This window comes from Rhinopithecus bieti, unplaced genomic scaffold, assembly GCF_001698545.2.
Source record: "Rhinopithecus bieti isolate Rb0 unplaced genomic scaffold, ASM169854v2 scaffold_31329, whole genome shotgun sequence".
NCBI lineage: Eukaryota > Metazoa > Chordata > Mammalia > Primates > Cercopithecidae > Rhinopithecus > Rhinopithecus bieti.
In genome coordinates this window covers 1-16664 of record NW_016813342.1, presented here as the reverse complement: position 1 = coordinate 16664, position 16664 = coordinate 1, and the positions used below count along the sequence as shown (strand labels likewise).

The 16664-nt window shown below is 39.0% G+C and overlaps 1 protein-coding gene across 1 annotated transcript in view; it reads right to left on the bottom strand.

Annotated features, from left to right (window-relative positions):
* Nucleotides 1-4709, bottom strand: part of LOC108512640 (uncharacterized protein C12orf40-like) — a gene marked incomplete at both ends in the record, with an annotated part of 29120 nt that extends 24411 nt beyond the window's left edge. Inside the window, 6 exon segments of the mRNA XM_017847968.1 lie at nucleotides 2442-2502; nucleotides 3843-3912; nucleotides 4186-4353; nucleotides 4356-4385; nucleotides 4388-4405; nucleotides 4408-4709. Coding sequence (XP_017703457.1) covers nucleotides 2442-2502; nucleotides 3843-3912; nucleotides 4186-4353; nucleotides 4356-4385; nucleotides 4388-4405; nucleotides 4408-4709 — 649 coding nt within the window.
* Between the last annotated feature and the right edge of the window lie 11955 nt (nucleotides 4710-16664).

The following is a 16664-nucleotide window of genomic DNA, read 5'->3' as shown; positions in this document are numbered from 1 at the left end:
TCATAGGTGGGAACTGAACAATGAGATCACTTGGCCTCGGGAAGGGGAACATCACACACCGGGGCCTGTCATGGGGTGGGGGGAGGGGGAGGGATTGCATTGGGAGTTATACCTGATGTAAATGATGAGTTGATGGGTGCTGACGAGTTGATGGGTGCAGCACACCAACATGGCACAAGTATACATATGTAACAAACCTGCACGTTATGCACATATACCCTAGAACTTAAAGTATAAAAAAAAAAAAAAAAGACTGGTAGTTGAATGGTTATAACAAAAAAGGCTGAAAATGCTGGTAGTGATGTTGATAGTGAAGTTCAGGCTGAGGAGGTCTCAGACAGAAATGATGAATTTATTCGGAACTGGAGCAAAGGTCACTTTTGTTATATTTTAGCGAAGAACTTGGCAGTATTGTGCCCCTGCCCTAGGGATCTGTGGAACTCTGAACTTGAAGGTGATTAATTTAGGATATCTGGCAGAAGAAATTTCTAAGCATCAAAGAATTCAAGATATGGACCAGTTGCTTCATATGAACAGCCTATGTTCATATGTGTGAGCAAAGAAATGATAAAAAACTGGAACTTATATTTAAAAGGGAAGCAGAGCATAAAACTTTGGAAAATTTGCAGCCTGGCCATGTGGTAGAAAATAAAAGCCCATTTTCAGGAAGGAATTCAAGCAGGCTGCAGAAATTTGCATAAGTAAAAACAAGCTAAGTGCTAGTAGCCAAGACAATAGGCAGAAGGTCTCAATGACATTTCAGAGACCTTCATGGCAGCCCCTCCTATCACATGCCTGAAGGCCTAGGAGGGAAGAATGGTTTCCTGGGCCAGGCTCAGGGCCCTGCTGCTCTGTGCAGCCTCAGAACACTGCTCCTTGTATCTCAGTCACTCTAGCTCCAGCTATGGCTCAAAGGGCCCCAGGTACAGCTCAGTCTGCTGCTTCACAGGATGCAAGCTGTAAGCCTTGATCTTTCCATGTGGTGTTAAGTCTGTGGGTGCACAGAGTGTAAGATTTAAGGCTTGAGAGATTCCACCTAGATTTCACAGGATGTATGGAAAAGCCTAGATGTTCAGGCAGAAGTCTGTTGCACAGGTGGAGCTCTTATGGATAACCTCTACTAGGGCAGAGTGGAGGGGCAATGTGGGATTGAGCCCCCCCACAAAGTCCCCAATGGGGCACTGCCTAGTGGAGCCATGAGAAGAGGACCACCATCCTTCAGACCCTGGAATGGTAGATACACCATCAGCTTGCACCTAACTCCTGGAAAAGCCACAGGCACTCAGCGCCAGCCCATGAAAGCAGCCACAGGGGCTGAACCTTTCAAAACCATAGAGGCGGGGCTGCCCAAGGCTTTTGGAATCCACCTCTTACACCAGTGTGTCTGGATGTGAGATATACAGCCAAGGGAGATTATTTTGGAGCTTTAAGATTTATGGCTGCCCTGTTGAGTTTCAGACTAGCATGGGGCCTATAGCCCCTTTCTTCTGGCCTATTTCTCCCTTTTGGAATGTAAATATTTACCCAATGCTTGTACCCCCATTGAATCCTGGAAGTAACTACCTTGTTTTTGATTTTACAGGCTCATAGCTGGAAGGGACTTGCCTTGTATCAGGTGAGACTTTGAACTTTTGAGTTAATGCTGGGATGAGTTAAGACTTTGGAGAACTGTTGGAAATGCATGATTTTATTTTGCAATGTGAGAAGGACATGAGATTTCAGGGGCTGGGGGTGGAAAGATATGGTTTGGATCTATCTCCCTGCCAAATCTCATGTCAAATTATAATCCTGAGTGTTGGAGGTGGGGCTTGGTGGGAGGTGACTAGATCATGGCAGGGCAGCAATTTTTCTTGAATGGCTTAGCACCATCCCTCTTGGTGCTGTCCTCATGCTAATGAGTTTATTCTCCTGTGATCTGGTCATTTAAAAGTCTGTGACACCTCCTTACTCATTCTCTCTTGTTCATGTTCCTGCCATGTGAGACTCCTTGTTCCTCCTTTGCCTTCTGCCATAATTAAAAGTTTCCTGAGGCCTCCCCCAGAAACCAATCAGATGCCATCATCATGCTTCCTGTATAGACTGCAGAACCATGAGCCAACTAAACCTGTTTTCTTTATAAATTGCCCAGTCTTAGGTATTTCTTTACAGCAATGTAAGAATGAACTAATACAGAAATTTTGCAATACTTAAAAAATGTGTTTAAAATGTCCTCAAGATTGTTTTGTCTAAAATAAAGCATGTAACAGTCTCTGAAAACGTGTTTTTATTTCTAGATCTAAGATATAATTTCCTCAGAATAAAAAAGTGTAAGACAAAGAGTCCATCCCAAAAAATTAAGGAATAAATGTTAACCTTAAATCAAAGTGAATGCTAAATACAGTAACATGATATGGTAATACAAACTGACTTAATTGAGAAGATAATGTGGGACTGTGCTTTACCTCATTAAGTCCAAAGTCCCATGACTGCTTATAGTGCAATTCTTCCGAAGGTATATTTCCCCTAAGGATTATAAATACACAGTATTAAAGTTTGTTGTATTCTCTCTGGGAATTAATGTTCTAAATTAGAGTTTCCAAACTTGGCTTCAGATCAGAATTATATGGGGAGCTTTCTTAAAAATAAAGATTCATAAGCTCCAGGCCAAAGAGCCCACCTATTATGTGCAGGTCAATCTTGGTATTCTATAGTTTAAAATCACTCTCTCAAGTAATCTGGACCTGCAGTCAGGATTGGGAACCATGTTCTAAATTGCTTTCATAAGGTACATTTAAAACTCAAGGCCTAACATGATTTTTTCACTCATAAATTTCTAGATATTGGGAGATTTAACAACAAAGATACAAAGTTGTCAATGTTATGAAATGTTTTATAAGTCTATGTTTTAATTAATGTGTATGTGCCAATCCCACTAAAATTACATCTTTTATCAATATTTTAATAACTCCAAAAGAAATCACTTCCAGAATAAAAATTTATTCTAGTTCATGATTTCCAATCAGAAAGATTTGTCTAAAATGCAATTATTACCAAGAAAGTTAGGACTATTCAGAAACTAGTAGCTAAAATAAAGTTTTCTTTAGTTACTTATAATTGCAGGCCAGTATTCAGAAAAGTCTGGAAGGCAGCTTCCAAACTCTAAGGAATAAATTTAACATCAACACATAATGGATGAGTGTAAAAATCTCCTTAAATTCACAACATTTTGTACACCAGCTGCAAGAAGAGAAAGAAAAATCTGGTGTAACATAATTGTTTTCAACGTATGGGTAGAGGAGATTGTAATCTTGAATACAGAGAAAACATGGAGTCTCTGAGAGGTAAATGTTGGCAATGAGGAGAGTGCTCTATACCTAAAATGTACACTGTCCTATAAACTGCTGATATGCTTCCTTATGCCACTAACATCTGAATTCTATCACTCCCTGTAGTGATTCTATACCAACCAAGCAAGAAACCTTCCCATTGAGAGCTGTCTGAAAGTAAGAAAACATGCTTTTTCATGTCAGACTTCCTATACATGTTCCCTTTCTACTTATTAAGTTAACAAATTGACATTCTGGCAGATATGAGTTTCTTGGATGCATTAAGTCAATTTCCTCAAATCTAATCAACACTAATATTCAGATAAGAAGGTATTTAGGAGCTGGTAAATACAAGCACCACACTCTCAACTGGGGTGATATTATCAACACTATGACTCCTGGTAAGGCTGCTTTGAGACAAGTTGCCTGCCCACCCTCAGATGGCAATACACCTATCTCACTTTGCATCAATTCAACCTTCATCATGCATCATACTAGATCCTGATTTGTATTCCCCAGATTTCCCTAAAAACTTACATAGAGTTTGCTGGATATTTCTGAATACTTTTCTGTGGTGTCTTCTCTTGGTAATCATTTTCAAGTTTTCCTTAAAAAATAAAAGCACTGAGTTAAAAATTTAGCATAGTCTATTTTCATTTTTTTAATTCAAGGAATATTAACATGACACGTACAGAAGAAAACCACTGGTCCACAATGTTATATAATAGGAAGCCATTCTATTTTGGGTTTCATTTTCCTCCAAACACATAAACACACATACAAATATATAGATGTGTGTGTGTATAGATATACAAATATATATACTAAAACTGAAAGAGAAAAAGAATATGTAATTACATTTTCCATGTACGATACCAACCTTTTCTTTCAGAGCTACTTGGGTAGTAATCGTTCTCAAAAGATGTACTAAGATCATTTCTTTCATTTTTGTTGTACTCTCTCTGATTCTTGTTTGGCTGACATTTTTCTGGATAACTTGTTCTATTCAAAGTTGAATTACTAAAAGTCAACTCTGGAACTATAAAATGTTTCTAATGCATCTGTCAGTGACACGGTTTTATCAGAACTAGTGACTACAAAATATCTCCCATACTATCATAATCACACTTGTTAAATGTTTTCTTTATCTTTTGCTGATCTATGTTTAATACATTGATCATATTTTGACTAACAAAAGAGTCAGAATTCTCTGATAGAAAGTTAGGAGTAGACTGGTTCACATCTTCAAGAAAATTGGAAACTTCCTTTCCATTTTTCCTCCAAATATGCTGTATGGAGTGTTTTTCAGTAATGTAGTCTGACTGTCTTATTTCATCCATGCTTCTATAATCTTCATCCATAATTACAGCAGGGCTTTTAGTAAGTAAATTCCTATTTCCTAGACTTCGGGATAAACAAAAACATATTTAGCAAGAAAAGCAGGATTATTTGCATTTAGAAACACTTTCAATTCTTACAGGACATATTGAGTTGCTACTAACATTTACCTAGACCATGTTTTTATTTTTATATTTAAATAAATAATATTGCTTTGGGTGAAAATTTGTCTAATGTGCTCTTCTAATGACTTATTGAGTATAAAAATAATCTACAGTCAGTTTTTTACTACAACATGAAATGTTAGCATGTGGTTTAATTAAAACATGACCAACCTATAGTATATCTTCTGTAATAAAATCTAAAGAATGAACTAGACAACGATTATGTCACTGCTGTTCCATTTAACCAGAGAAAGATGTTTTGAAGACTGTGCAGAGAAAATTTATCATCACTGTTAAAATATAAAATCAAATAGTTATGAGACATTATAACATATTTTTCAACCTAATATGGATATAAAAACAATTATAAAGTTCCCAAGGAAAAGCAATATAAATACAAATGTGTATATAAGTAATAAAACCAAGAGATAAGGAGAATTAGATAAAAACTAATTTGATGAATTAGATAGCTTGTAAGTTCTATTCTAATGCAGAAATAATAAGTCTAGGTTAAGTCCAATTTGTGTACAAGAATCAAAGCTATAATGGAAAATAATTACAAATCAAGATGGTTCTTATTTTATTATCTGTGACTATCTACAAATTTATTTGGAAGTGAGTTGTTCCAGAGGTTGGAGGTATAAAAAAACTTAGAAAACACACACACACACACACAGATTGCTAAAACTCTGATTTCCAGTCTTAAGTTATTTATTAAATATTTGATGATCACCTACTCTGTTCCAGGTACTAGGTCATGTATTGGCAACAGAGAGATAAAAGAGCTCAGCTTGTTGTTAAAGAGAGAAATTAATGTTTTACCCATGAATGTTCACAGCTCATGATCCAACATTGTTTCTCAATGAGGGCCTTACTGGTGTTTTAGACAGAATGACGTTATTTTGCTGTACCAAAAGACATAGTATATACTATGCACTAATATACACCATTAACATAAGGAAAATATCTGTTACTCTACATAAAAGAACAAAGGTAAATGTACTTTATATTAAGCACACTAAAAATGTAAAGCATTATTTTTTTATTATTTTTTGAATAGTTTTTGGGAAACAGATGGTGTTTGGTTACATGAATAAGTCCTTTAGTGGTGATTTCTGAGATTTTGGTGCACCCATTACCCGAGCAGTGTACACTGTACCCAATGTGTAGTCTTTTATCCCTCACCCCTCCCCCACCCTCTACCGGAGTCCCCAGAATCCATTATATCAATCTTTTTTGCGTGTATGTGAGACGGAGTTTTGCTTTTTTCACCCAGGCTGGTGTGCAGTAGTGCAATCTTGGCCCACTGCAACCTTTGCTTCCTGGGTTCAAGCAATTCTCCTGCCTCAGCCTCCTAAATAGCTGGGATACAGGTGTGTGCCACCACACAACTGTAATGATTTTTGTATCATTATATTTTTTAATCAAAATCAGCCTGGCTGATTTTTATATTTTTAGTAGAGACAGGGTTTCACCATATTGGCCAGGCTGATCTCAAACTCCTGACCTCAAGTGATCCACCCGCTTCGGCCTCCCAAAGTGCTGGGATTATAGTTGTGGGCCACCAAGCCAGGCTCATTATATCAATCTTATGCCTTTGTGTCCTCAAAGCTTAGCTCCCACTTATAAGTGAGAACATAACAATGTTTGGTTTTCCATTCCTGAGTTACATCAGTTAGAATAATGGTTTCCAATTCCATCCAGGTTGCTGTGAATGCCATAATTTCATTCCTTTTTACAGCTGAGTAGTATTCCATGGAATGTTTGTGTGTATTTTCTTCACCCACTCTTTGGTTGATAGGCATTTAGGCTGGTTCCATATTTTTGCAGTTGTGAATTGTGCTGCCATAAACATGCACATGTAAGTGTCTTTTTCATATGACTGATTTTCCTCTGGGTAAATACCCAGTAGTGGGATTGCTGGATCAAATGGTAGTTCCACTTCTAGTTCTTTAAGGAGTCTCCATACTGTTTTCTTTAGTGGTTGTACTAGTTTACATACCCACCAGCAGTGTAAAACTATTCCCTTTTCACCACATCAATGCCAAACTCTATTTTTTCATTTTTTAATTATGACCATTCTTGTAGGAGTAAGATGGTTATTGCATTGTGGTTTTGATTTGCATTTCCTCCATCTTTAGTGATGTTGAGCATTTTTTCATATGTCTGTTGACCATTTGTATATCTTCTTTTGCAAATTGTCTATTCATGTACTTAGCCCATTTTTTGATGATATTACTTCTTTTGTTCTTGCTGATTTGTTTGAGTTCCTTGTAGATTCTGGATATTAGTCCTTTGTCAGATGCATAGCTTGGGAAGATTTTCTCCCACTTTCTGGGTTGTCTGTTTACTTTGCTGATTATTTCTTTTGCTGTGCAGATTTTTGTTTTAATTAGGTCCCATTTGTTTATTTTTGTTTTTGTTGTATTTGCTTTTGGTTCTTGGTCATGAAATCTTCGCCTAAGCCAATGTCTAGAAGAATTTTCTGATGCTATCTTCTAGAATTTTATGGCTTCATGTCTTAAAGTTTTTGATCAATCTTGACTTGATTTTTATATAAGGTGAGATGAGGATCCAGTTTCATACTACATGGGGCTTGCCAACTATCCCAGCACCATTTGTTGAATAGGGTGTTCTTTCCCCACTTTATGTTTTGGTTTACTTTGTCGAAGATCAGTTGACTGTATTTGGCTTTATTTCTGGGTTCTCTATTCGTCCCATCTGTCTACATACTTATTTTTATACCACTGCCATGCTCTTTTGGTAACTATAGCCCTGTAGTATAGTTTGAAGTCAGGTAATGTGATGCCTCCAGATTTGTTCTTTTTGCTTAGTCTTGCTTTGGCTCTGTGGGGCTTTTTGGGGTCCATATGAATTTTAGGATATTTTTTCTAGTTCTGCAAAAATGATGGTGGTATTTTGAATGGGAATTGCACTGAATTGATAGATTGCTTTTGGTAGTATGGTCATTTTTACAATATTGACTCTACACATCCATGAGCATGGGATGTGGTTCCATTTGTTTGTGTCATCTATGATTTCTTTAAGAAGTGTTTCTAGTTTTTCTTGTAGAGATCTTTCACCTCCTTGGTTAGGTATATTCCTAAGTATTTTATTTTTTGCAGCTGTTGTAAAAGGGGTTGAGTTCTTGATTTCTCAGCTTAGTCAATGCTGATGTATAGTGCTACTGCATTGTGTACATTGATTTTGTACCCTGAAACTTTACTGAGTTCATTTATCATATCTAGGAGCTTTTTGCATGAGTCCTTAGGGTTTTCCAGGTACACTATTATGTCATTGGTGAAGAGCAACAGTTTGAGTCCCTCTTTATCTATTTGGATGCCCTTAATTTCCTTCTCATCTGATTGCTCTGGCTAGGACTTCCAGTACTATGTCAAACAGAAGTGGTGAACTCTTGTCTCACTGTTCTGGCTAGGACTTCCAGTACCATGTAGAATAGAAGTGGTGAAAGTCGGCACCTTGTCTTGTTCCAGTTTTGGGGGGGGAATGCTTTCAACTTTCCCCCATTCAGTACAATGCTAGCTGTGGGTCTGTCATAGATGGCTTTTATTATCTTAAGGTATGACCCTTTTATGCAGATTTTGCTGAGGGTTTTAATCATAAAGTGATGCTACATTTTGCAAAATGCTTTTTTGCATCTATTGAAATGATCATATAATTGTTTTTAATTCTGTTTATGTGGTGTATATTTATTGACTTACGTATGTTAAACCATCCCTGCATCCCTGGTATGAAACTCACTTGATCATGATGTATTATCTTTTGGATACGCTGTTGGATTCAGTTAGCTAGTATTTTGTTGAGGATTTCTGCATCTATGTTCATCAGGAATATTGGTCTGTAGTTTTTTTTTNAATGCTTTTTTGCATCTATTGAAATGATCATATAATTGTTTTTAATTCTGTTTATGTGGTGTATATTTATTGACTTACGTATGTTAAACCATCCCTGCATCCCTGGTATGAAACTCACTTGATCATGATGTATTATCTTTTGGATACGCTGTTGGATTCAGTTAGCTAGTATTTTGTTGAGGATTTCTGCATCTATGTTCATCAGGAATATTGGTCTGTAGTTTTTTTTTTTTTTTTTTTTTTTTTTTTTTTTATGCCTTTTCCTGGTTTTGGTATTAGGGTGATACTAGCTTAACAAAATGATTTAGGGGGGATTCTCTCTTTATCTTTTGGAATAGTTTCAGGATTGGTACAAATTCTTTGAATGGCTGATAAAATTCAGCTGTGAATCCATCTGGTCCCAGACTTTTTCTTTTGTTGGCAAGTTTTAAAATTACGATTTCAATCTCACTACTTGCCATTGGTCTGTTCAGAGTTTCTGTTTCCTCCTGGTTTGATCTTGGAGGGTTGTATATTTCTAGGAATTTATCAATCTCCTGTAGGTGTTCTAATTTGTATGCGTAAAGGTGTTCATAGTAGCCTTGAATAATCGTTTGTATTTCTGTAGTATCAGTTACAGTATCTCCCATTTTGTTTCTAATTGAGCTTATTTGGGTCTTCTCTATTCTTTGTTAATCTTGCTAATGGTCTATCAATTTTATCTTTTTAAAGAACCAGCTTTTCATTTCATTTATCTTTTGTATCGTTTTTTTCTATTTGTTCTGCTCTGATCTTTGTATTTCTTTTCTTCTGCTGGGTTTGGGCTTGGTTTGTTTTTGTTTCTCTAGTTCCTTGAAGTGTGACCTTAGATTATCTATTGTGCATTCCCAGACTTTTTGGTGTAGGCATTTAATGCTATTAACTTTCCTCTTAGCAGCACTTTTGCTGTATTCCAGAGATTTTGATAGGTTATGTCACTACTACTGTTCAGTTCAAAGAATGTTTAGATTTCTGTTTTGATTTCATTGTTGACCCAAAGATAATTTAGGAGCAGATTATTTAATTTCCATGTATTTGTAGTTTTCAGGGTTCCTTTTGGAGTTGATTTCCAATTTTATCCCACTGTGATTTGAGAGAGTACTTGACATAATTTGTTTTCTTAAATTTACTGAGACTTGTTTTGCAGCCTATCATATGGTCTATCTTGGAGAACATATGCTGATGAAAAGAATGTATATTCTGCAGTTTTTGGGTACAATATTCTGTAAATATCTGTTAAGTGCATTTGTTCGAGGGTACAGTTTAAGCCCATCGTTTCTTTGTTGACTTTTTGTCCTGACGACCTCTCTAATGTTGTCAGTGGAGTACTGAAATCCCCCACTATTATTTGCCATCTATCTCTTTTCTTAGGTCTAGTAGTAATTGTTTTATAAATTTGGGAGCTCCTGTGTTAGGTGCATGTATATTTAGGATTGTGACACTTTCCTGTTGTACTAATCTTTTCATCATTATATAATGTCCTTGTCTTTACTTTTGGTTTCTGTTTGCATGGAATATCTTTTTCCACCTCTCCACCTTAAGTTTATGTGAGTTCTTATGTGTTACACGAGTCTCTTGAAGACAACAGATACTTGGTGGATGGATTTTTACTCATTCTGACATTCCCTATCTCTTAAGTGGAGCATTTAGGCCATTTATATTCAATGTTAGTACTGAGATGTGAAGTACTTTTCTATTCATCATGTTAGTTGTTGCCTGGATATCTTGGTGTTTTTTTTTTTTTTTTTTTTTTTCACTGTTATTGTCTTACAAGTCCTGTGAAATTTATGCTTTAAGGAGGTTCTATTTTGGTATATTTCATGGTTTTATTTCAAAATTTAGAACTCCTTTTAGCATTTTTTGTAGTGCTGGCTTGGTAGTGGTGAATTCTCTCAGCATATGTTTGTCTGAAAAATACTTTATCTCACATTATGAAGCTTAGTTTCAATGGATACAAAATTATTGGCTTTTAATTATTTTGTTTAAGGAGGCTAAAGATAGGATCCCAATCCCTTCTGGCTTGTAGGGTTTCTGCTGAGAAATCTCTTATTAATCTTATAGGTTTTCCTTTGTAGGTTACCTGATGCTTTTGCCTCACAGTTCTTAAAATTCTTTCCTTTGTCTTGACTTTAGATAACTTGACGACTATGTGTCTAGGTGATTATCCTTCTGTGATGAATTTCCTGGGTGTTCTTTGAGCTTCTTGTATTTGAATATCTAGATCTCTAGTAAGACTAGGGAAGTTATCCTTGATTATTCCCTCAAATAAGTTTTCCAAACTTTTAGATTTCTCTTCTTTCTCAGGAGCACTGATTATTCCTATGTTTCGTTGTTTAACATAATCCCAAATTTCTTGAACGCTTTGTTCATTTATTTTTTATTAGTTAGTTTTTTTTTTTTTGTTTGTTTGTTTTTTTGTCTTTACTGGATTGGGTTGATTCAAAAGCCTTGTCTCAAACTCAAGTTCTTTCTTCTACTTGTTCGATTCTATTGTTGAAACTTTCCAGTGTATTTTGTATTTCTCTAAATGTATCTTTCACTTACAGAAGTTGTATTTTCTTTATGACATCTATTTCTCTGGAGACCTTTCCATCCATATCTTTTTTTTTTTTTAATTTCCTTAAGTTGGTGTTCCCCTTTTTCTAATACCTCCCTGAGTAGCATATTAATCAACCTTCTGAATTATTTATCTGGCAATTCAGAGATTTCTTCTTGGTTTGGATCCACTGCTGGAGAGCTTAGTGTGGTCTTTTGGGGGTGTTACAGAGACTTGTTTTGTCATACTACCAGAATTACTTCTCTGGTTCCTTCTCATTTGGGAGGACTGTTTCAGTGGAAAGATCTGGAACACAAGGGCTGCTGTTCAGATTCTTTTGTCCCACAGGGTGAGCCTTTGATGTGGTGCTCTACCCATTCCCCTACGGGTGGGGCTGCATGTGAGCCAGACTGCAGTGATTGGGTCTAGCCACCCAGCGAGGCTATCAGACTCCAGGGTGGTGCTGGGGAATGTCTGCAAAGAGTCCTGTGATGTGATGATGTGATCCATCTTCAGGTCTCCCGGCCATGGATAACAGCACCTGCTGCAGCGGAGGTGGCAGGGGAGTGATATGGACTCTGTGAGAGTCCTTGGTTGTGGTTTTGTTTAGTGCACTGCTTTTCTCAAATGCTGCTTATGCTAGCAGTGAAGCTGTCACAAGAACAGACTCAGGACCTCTGGATAGCCAGGATGTTGCACGTGGTACAATTAGCTGCTGTTTTCTCCTTTGGAGCAGGCTTGTTCTGAGTTGCCATAATGGAATGAGTTGGCTGGCCTCCAGTCCAGAAGTGGCACTTTCAAGAGAGCACCACTTGTGGTAGTAGAAGGGGTATAAAAGTTCTCCCTACATTGGCCAGGATAAATTTTCAGGTTTCTCAAGCAGTAAGTGGGGCCATAGAGTTCCCAAGAGTTTATGTCTTTTGTCTTTAGCTACCAAAGTGAGGAAAAAAAAAATCAGCTAAAGGCAGAGTTAGAAAGGTGTGTGCTCAGACCCTCCTTGGGCAGTGCTTGCTTCAGCCACTGTGGGGGATGGGGGTGTTTCTTAGGCCAATGAAGTTATGTTCCACAGAGGATTATGGCTACTTCTGCTGCATCATACAGTTTATCACTGAGAGAAAGCCTCCAGTGATAAGCTTCTCCCAGCTCCCACACAGCAAGTAAAGCCTGACTCACTCTCACCATGCCCACCAACAATGCCAAGTTTACATCCAGGCAGTGGGCACACAGTGCTGAGATCGTGCTCCAGGCTATAAGCCTCCCCACTAAGAAAGCAACCAGGGCTCCCAGGTCTTGCCGCTCCCTGTCTACCCACACTGCTGGCTGCAGCTTCTGCACTCATATCTGCACTTCCCATTTGCACCCCTCCGCCAAGATTCTGCTCATGAAAATTCATGTTTAGTCAAAATTATTACAGAGTTCAGTTAGAAGCTTCTTTTACCCTGCGACCCCTCCTCAATTCCACTGGGTACCTTCCCCAAGGACCCCTGTGAAAGAAGGCCAGGGATGGCTTCCCTGGGCTCAAACTGGGGACAAGGAGTGCCTACAGGGCTCTTCCAGTTGCTTCTTCTACTTTTATATTTCGCTTAGCTCCCTTCCATTTCATCTCTAGATAAGGTTAAATCCTTCTCCCGTAATCTGGATTTTCCAGTTCCCCAGTAGAGACGTGTGTTTGGAAGCAGGCTATCCCCCCCCTCACACTTTGGGAACTGAATTTTTTCGCAAGCCACATCTTTCAAAGGGTCTTTGAATTCTTTTGGTTTTCCTGGTATGTTTCTGCAGTACTTTTTGGAGTAAAAGTTCATGATGTGAGTCTTCACATGCCGTTCTGTCCAAGTGGGAGCTGCATACTAGCCCTGTCTCCTATCTACCATTTTCCAAAATCATGATTTTTAAAAGGTATTGTAAGCATCTGACTCAGTGGAATCACTAAGAGATGTGGACAATAGAGAAATGTAGAGTAGCTATTGCCAACAAGAAAGTTACAGTATAAAAGAGGAAGAAAAAAATTACAAAGTGACAGGTATTATCCTACAGTCAAATGCTAAAACAGTAAATGGAGGAAAGAAGAGATTCTTCCGCTTGAGCAAACTTAGGCAGATGGCGTCTGATTTGGGAACTAAAGTTGGGAAGGATTCTTCTAGAGATGACAGAGAGCAATTATCCTAAAAAACTGAAAAGAATTAAGACAAGTCAGTTCAACTTTTTAAATAATTTATGTTTTCCTATAGATAAATATAAAATTCATTAAAATTATGAACTGAAATTTTAATAAAAGCATTCACTATCTAAATAAGCCTTTTATGTGTATTCAACAAATATGTAATGTGTCTACTATGTAGTAGGGAGACAACAGAGGTTATAGTCTAGTGAAGGATGATAATAAATAAAAGAAAATGAACCACCAACAAATACAGTGGTTAAGAAACAAAGAAGTAAACAAATATAAAAGATAACTACAAGTACTACCAGATCACATGATGGGATGCCTTGTGTTGGAGGTCGTGTTTCAGACAGTTTGGTCAGGAAAGTCACTAGAGTAAGGAAGTGATAAATACACTAATGATACAGAATGGTTAGCTACATGAAAACAGGAATAAGCACACTGGATAAAAAGTAGAAATGCAAAATTTGCAGCATGTTTGAGAAACAGAAGAGGGTAAAGCTGGAATAGAATCAATGAAAGAACACTTATGACCTACAGCTATAAAGTACAAAAGCGCCCAGATTACGCAGAGCCTTGCTCTTGAAAAGAGCAATAAGAAATCATTGAAATAAATGTCCTGAGCTCAAAAGTAAAATTGACATTTTGCCTTGGAAAACAGCAGTCTGACTTCTCAATGAATCTCCTGAAGAATGAATTTCAGGATCTCCATCTGACTAAAACGAAATAACAGGGGCCAGACTGACTCTACTAACTAATAAAATTTAAAAACTGGAGGATAGTTTCAAGATGGCTAACTAGAGGCATAGGACACTTTTCCACAAAGAATCAAAGTAGTCAGTAGATAGTCACACATCAAAGAGAATATGAAAGAGAGCACACTGGAATTCATAGAAGTGACAGGAAACACCTGGGGCACAGAAGGAGAGGGAGGCTACACAGATGGCTCAGCCTCCCTACAACAGCAGAGCCAGGAGAGGCTCCCCAGTGTGGGGAAAGCTCAAATGAGAGATCCCCAGCAGTCTACATTCTTATCACAGACTCCTATAATCCTGGTCACGTTAGAGTCCCTCAACCCCCGTGGGCTCTGAGAATGGAATGAGGTCCCCAAAGTCCCCAAGATGGCACTGCTGTAGTAAGGGAGTTAATGCCAGGTCCCACACAAAACTCAAATCCGAAGCAGCTGCTTCAGAGCATCATTTGATAGCCCAGGCCCCAACAGATGGTATCCTGCCCCAGGGCTCAAAAACCCTTGCATCTACATATCCCTGGAGCCCCACTGACATTTCCCCATGTCTGCCTAGATGGGTGCAGCAGTAACACCAGTTGGACCCTGTGGATCAGCATAGCCCCCTAGTACTCTAGCCCACAGTGTCCTGCACACTAGGGAAAAGGTGGTATAGCACACCAGGAAGACTACCCCTGGTACAAAGGGTGCCACAACATGTGCTCCCCAGAGACAGAAACCTGCCAACCTGGGACTGCTATCACTTATAGCTCCCCCAGTGACAGGGCGGCCACACACTTGTAAATGCGCTGAAGATAGGTTCTCCCCGCCAACTGCCACTGCCAAGGGTCAAAGCATGCTCTACCCAGAGCATGAAATCTGCCTGCCTCAGGCAGCTACCAAAGGTAGAAACTATCTCCCCCTAGAAGCAGAGCCACCTCACACTTGCAGGCCCCTGAAGACAGGCTTTCCCCACCCACTGCCTCTGCTGCCACTGCTACCCAGGCATACTGCTCAAGCACTGGTGACCATCCTGCCCTGTTCACTACAGGTTACACCCATGCACCATCAAGGAGCCTGAGGACAGGCCCACCCAGCCTGGCACCATCCCTTCCACACACCCCTGCATTCACCAAGTCCAAGCATGATGCTTGAGGCCCCAGGAATTGTCTTGCCCCATCAGCCACCCCTGATGCCCACACATATACCACCAGGGGGCTTAATAACAGCCCCACACCACCTGCCACCTCCAGTGCCCTAGCATGCTTTCCAGAGTCCTGGGGCTTGTCCTGCCACACCCACCATAGCCTGTGCCCATGTACACCATTGTAAGGACTTAAGAAGAGGCCTGACTCACCTAGCACTAACCCCCAGTGCCCAAGCATACCATCTGGGGGTCTGGGGATCATCTTACTCCATCAGTTGCCCCAGGTACATGTGCACACCACCTGAGTCTAACAAGAGACCCAGAAAACCTGCAACCAGTGCCCAATCTACCCATCCAAAGGCCTGGAGATTGCCCCATCCATCAACCACAGCTGGCATCTGTGCATTCCTTCCCAGGGCTTGAAAATGGGCTTGCCCAGCCTGCTGCTACCCTGCCAGCGCCCACACACTCACACTACCCAGGGGCCTAGCTAGCCCAACCTGTCAAAGCTACCACTATCGCCAACAAATGCCACCTGGAATCCTGAGGGTTGTCCGTCCCACCACCATGACTATCATCACACACACAACATACACTGTATAGGGGCCCAAAGACTTACCCACCCACTTGGTCTGCCACTACCACAACCAGAACCTGAGTAAGCTGCCAGGAGGACCAAGAATTGGCCCACCTGGATCTGTCAATGCCAGCGCATAAACATGCTGTCTAGAGACCCAAGAACAGGCATACTCAGTACGCAATTGCCACCACTGGGGCCAAAAGAGTGTCCCACCTGGCATTCCATCCCCAGAAAAATCTCACCACAGCCTCCTCTAACAATTTTGTGGCCTAAGTCAATGAGGAAATCAGCACTGACACTGTGTACAATTGAAGAAATTATACAAAGACTACATTAATGCATGAATCCAGAATCAAAATCCAAGTGTCCTACCCAACCAACTTTATAGATACACCTACAGGAAAAAGTCTTCCCCTATGAAAGCCAATCCAAAAACTCAGAAGAAACTATTACATCTGGTGCACATATATCAATTAAAGAACACAAACATGAAAAAGCAAGGAAATATATCATCTTCAAAAGAACAATAATTCTCCAACAACAGATTTTAACAAAAAAGAAATTTATGAAATACCTGAAAAAGAATTCAAAATCATAATATAAAAGAGGCTAAGTGAGATAACAAAGAACACAGATAAAAAAATCAAAGAAATCAGCAAAACAATTTAGAATATAAATGAGAAATTCACAGAGAGACATCACCAAAAAGAAGTCCTGGAACTGAAAATGTCAATGAATGAAATGAAAAATACAATCAGGAGCATCAATAGATTAGATCAAACAGAAGAGTTTCAGAACTTAAAGACAGGTCTC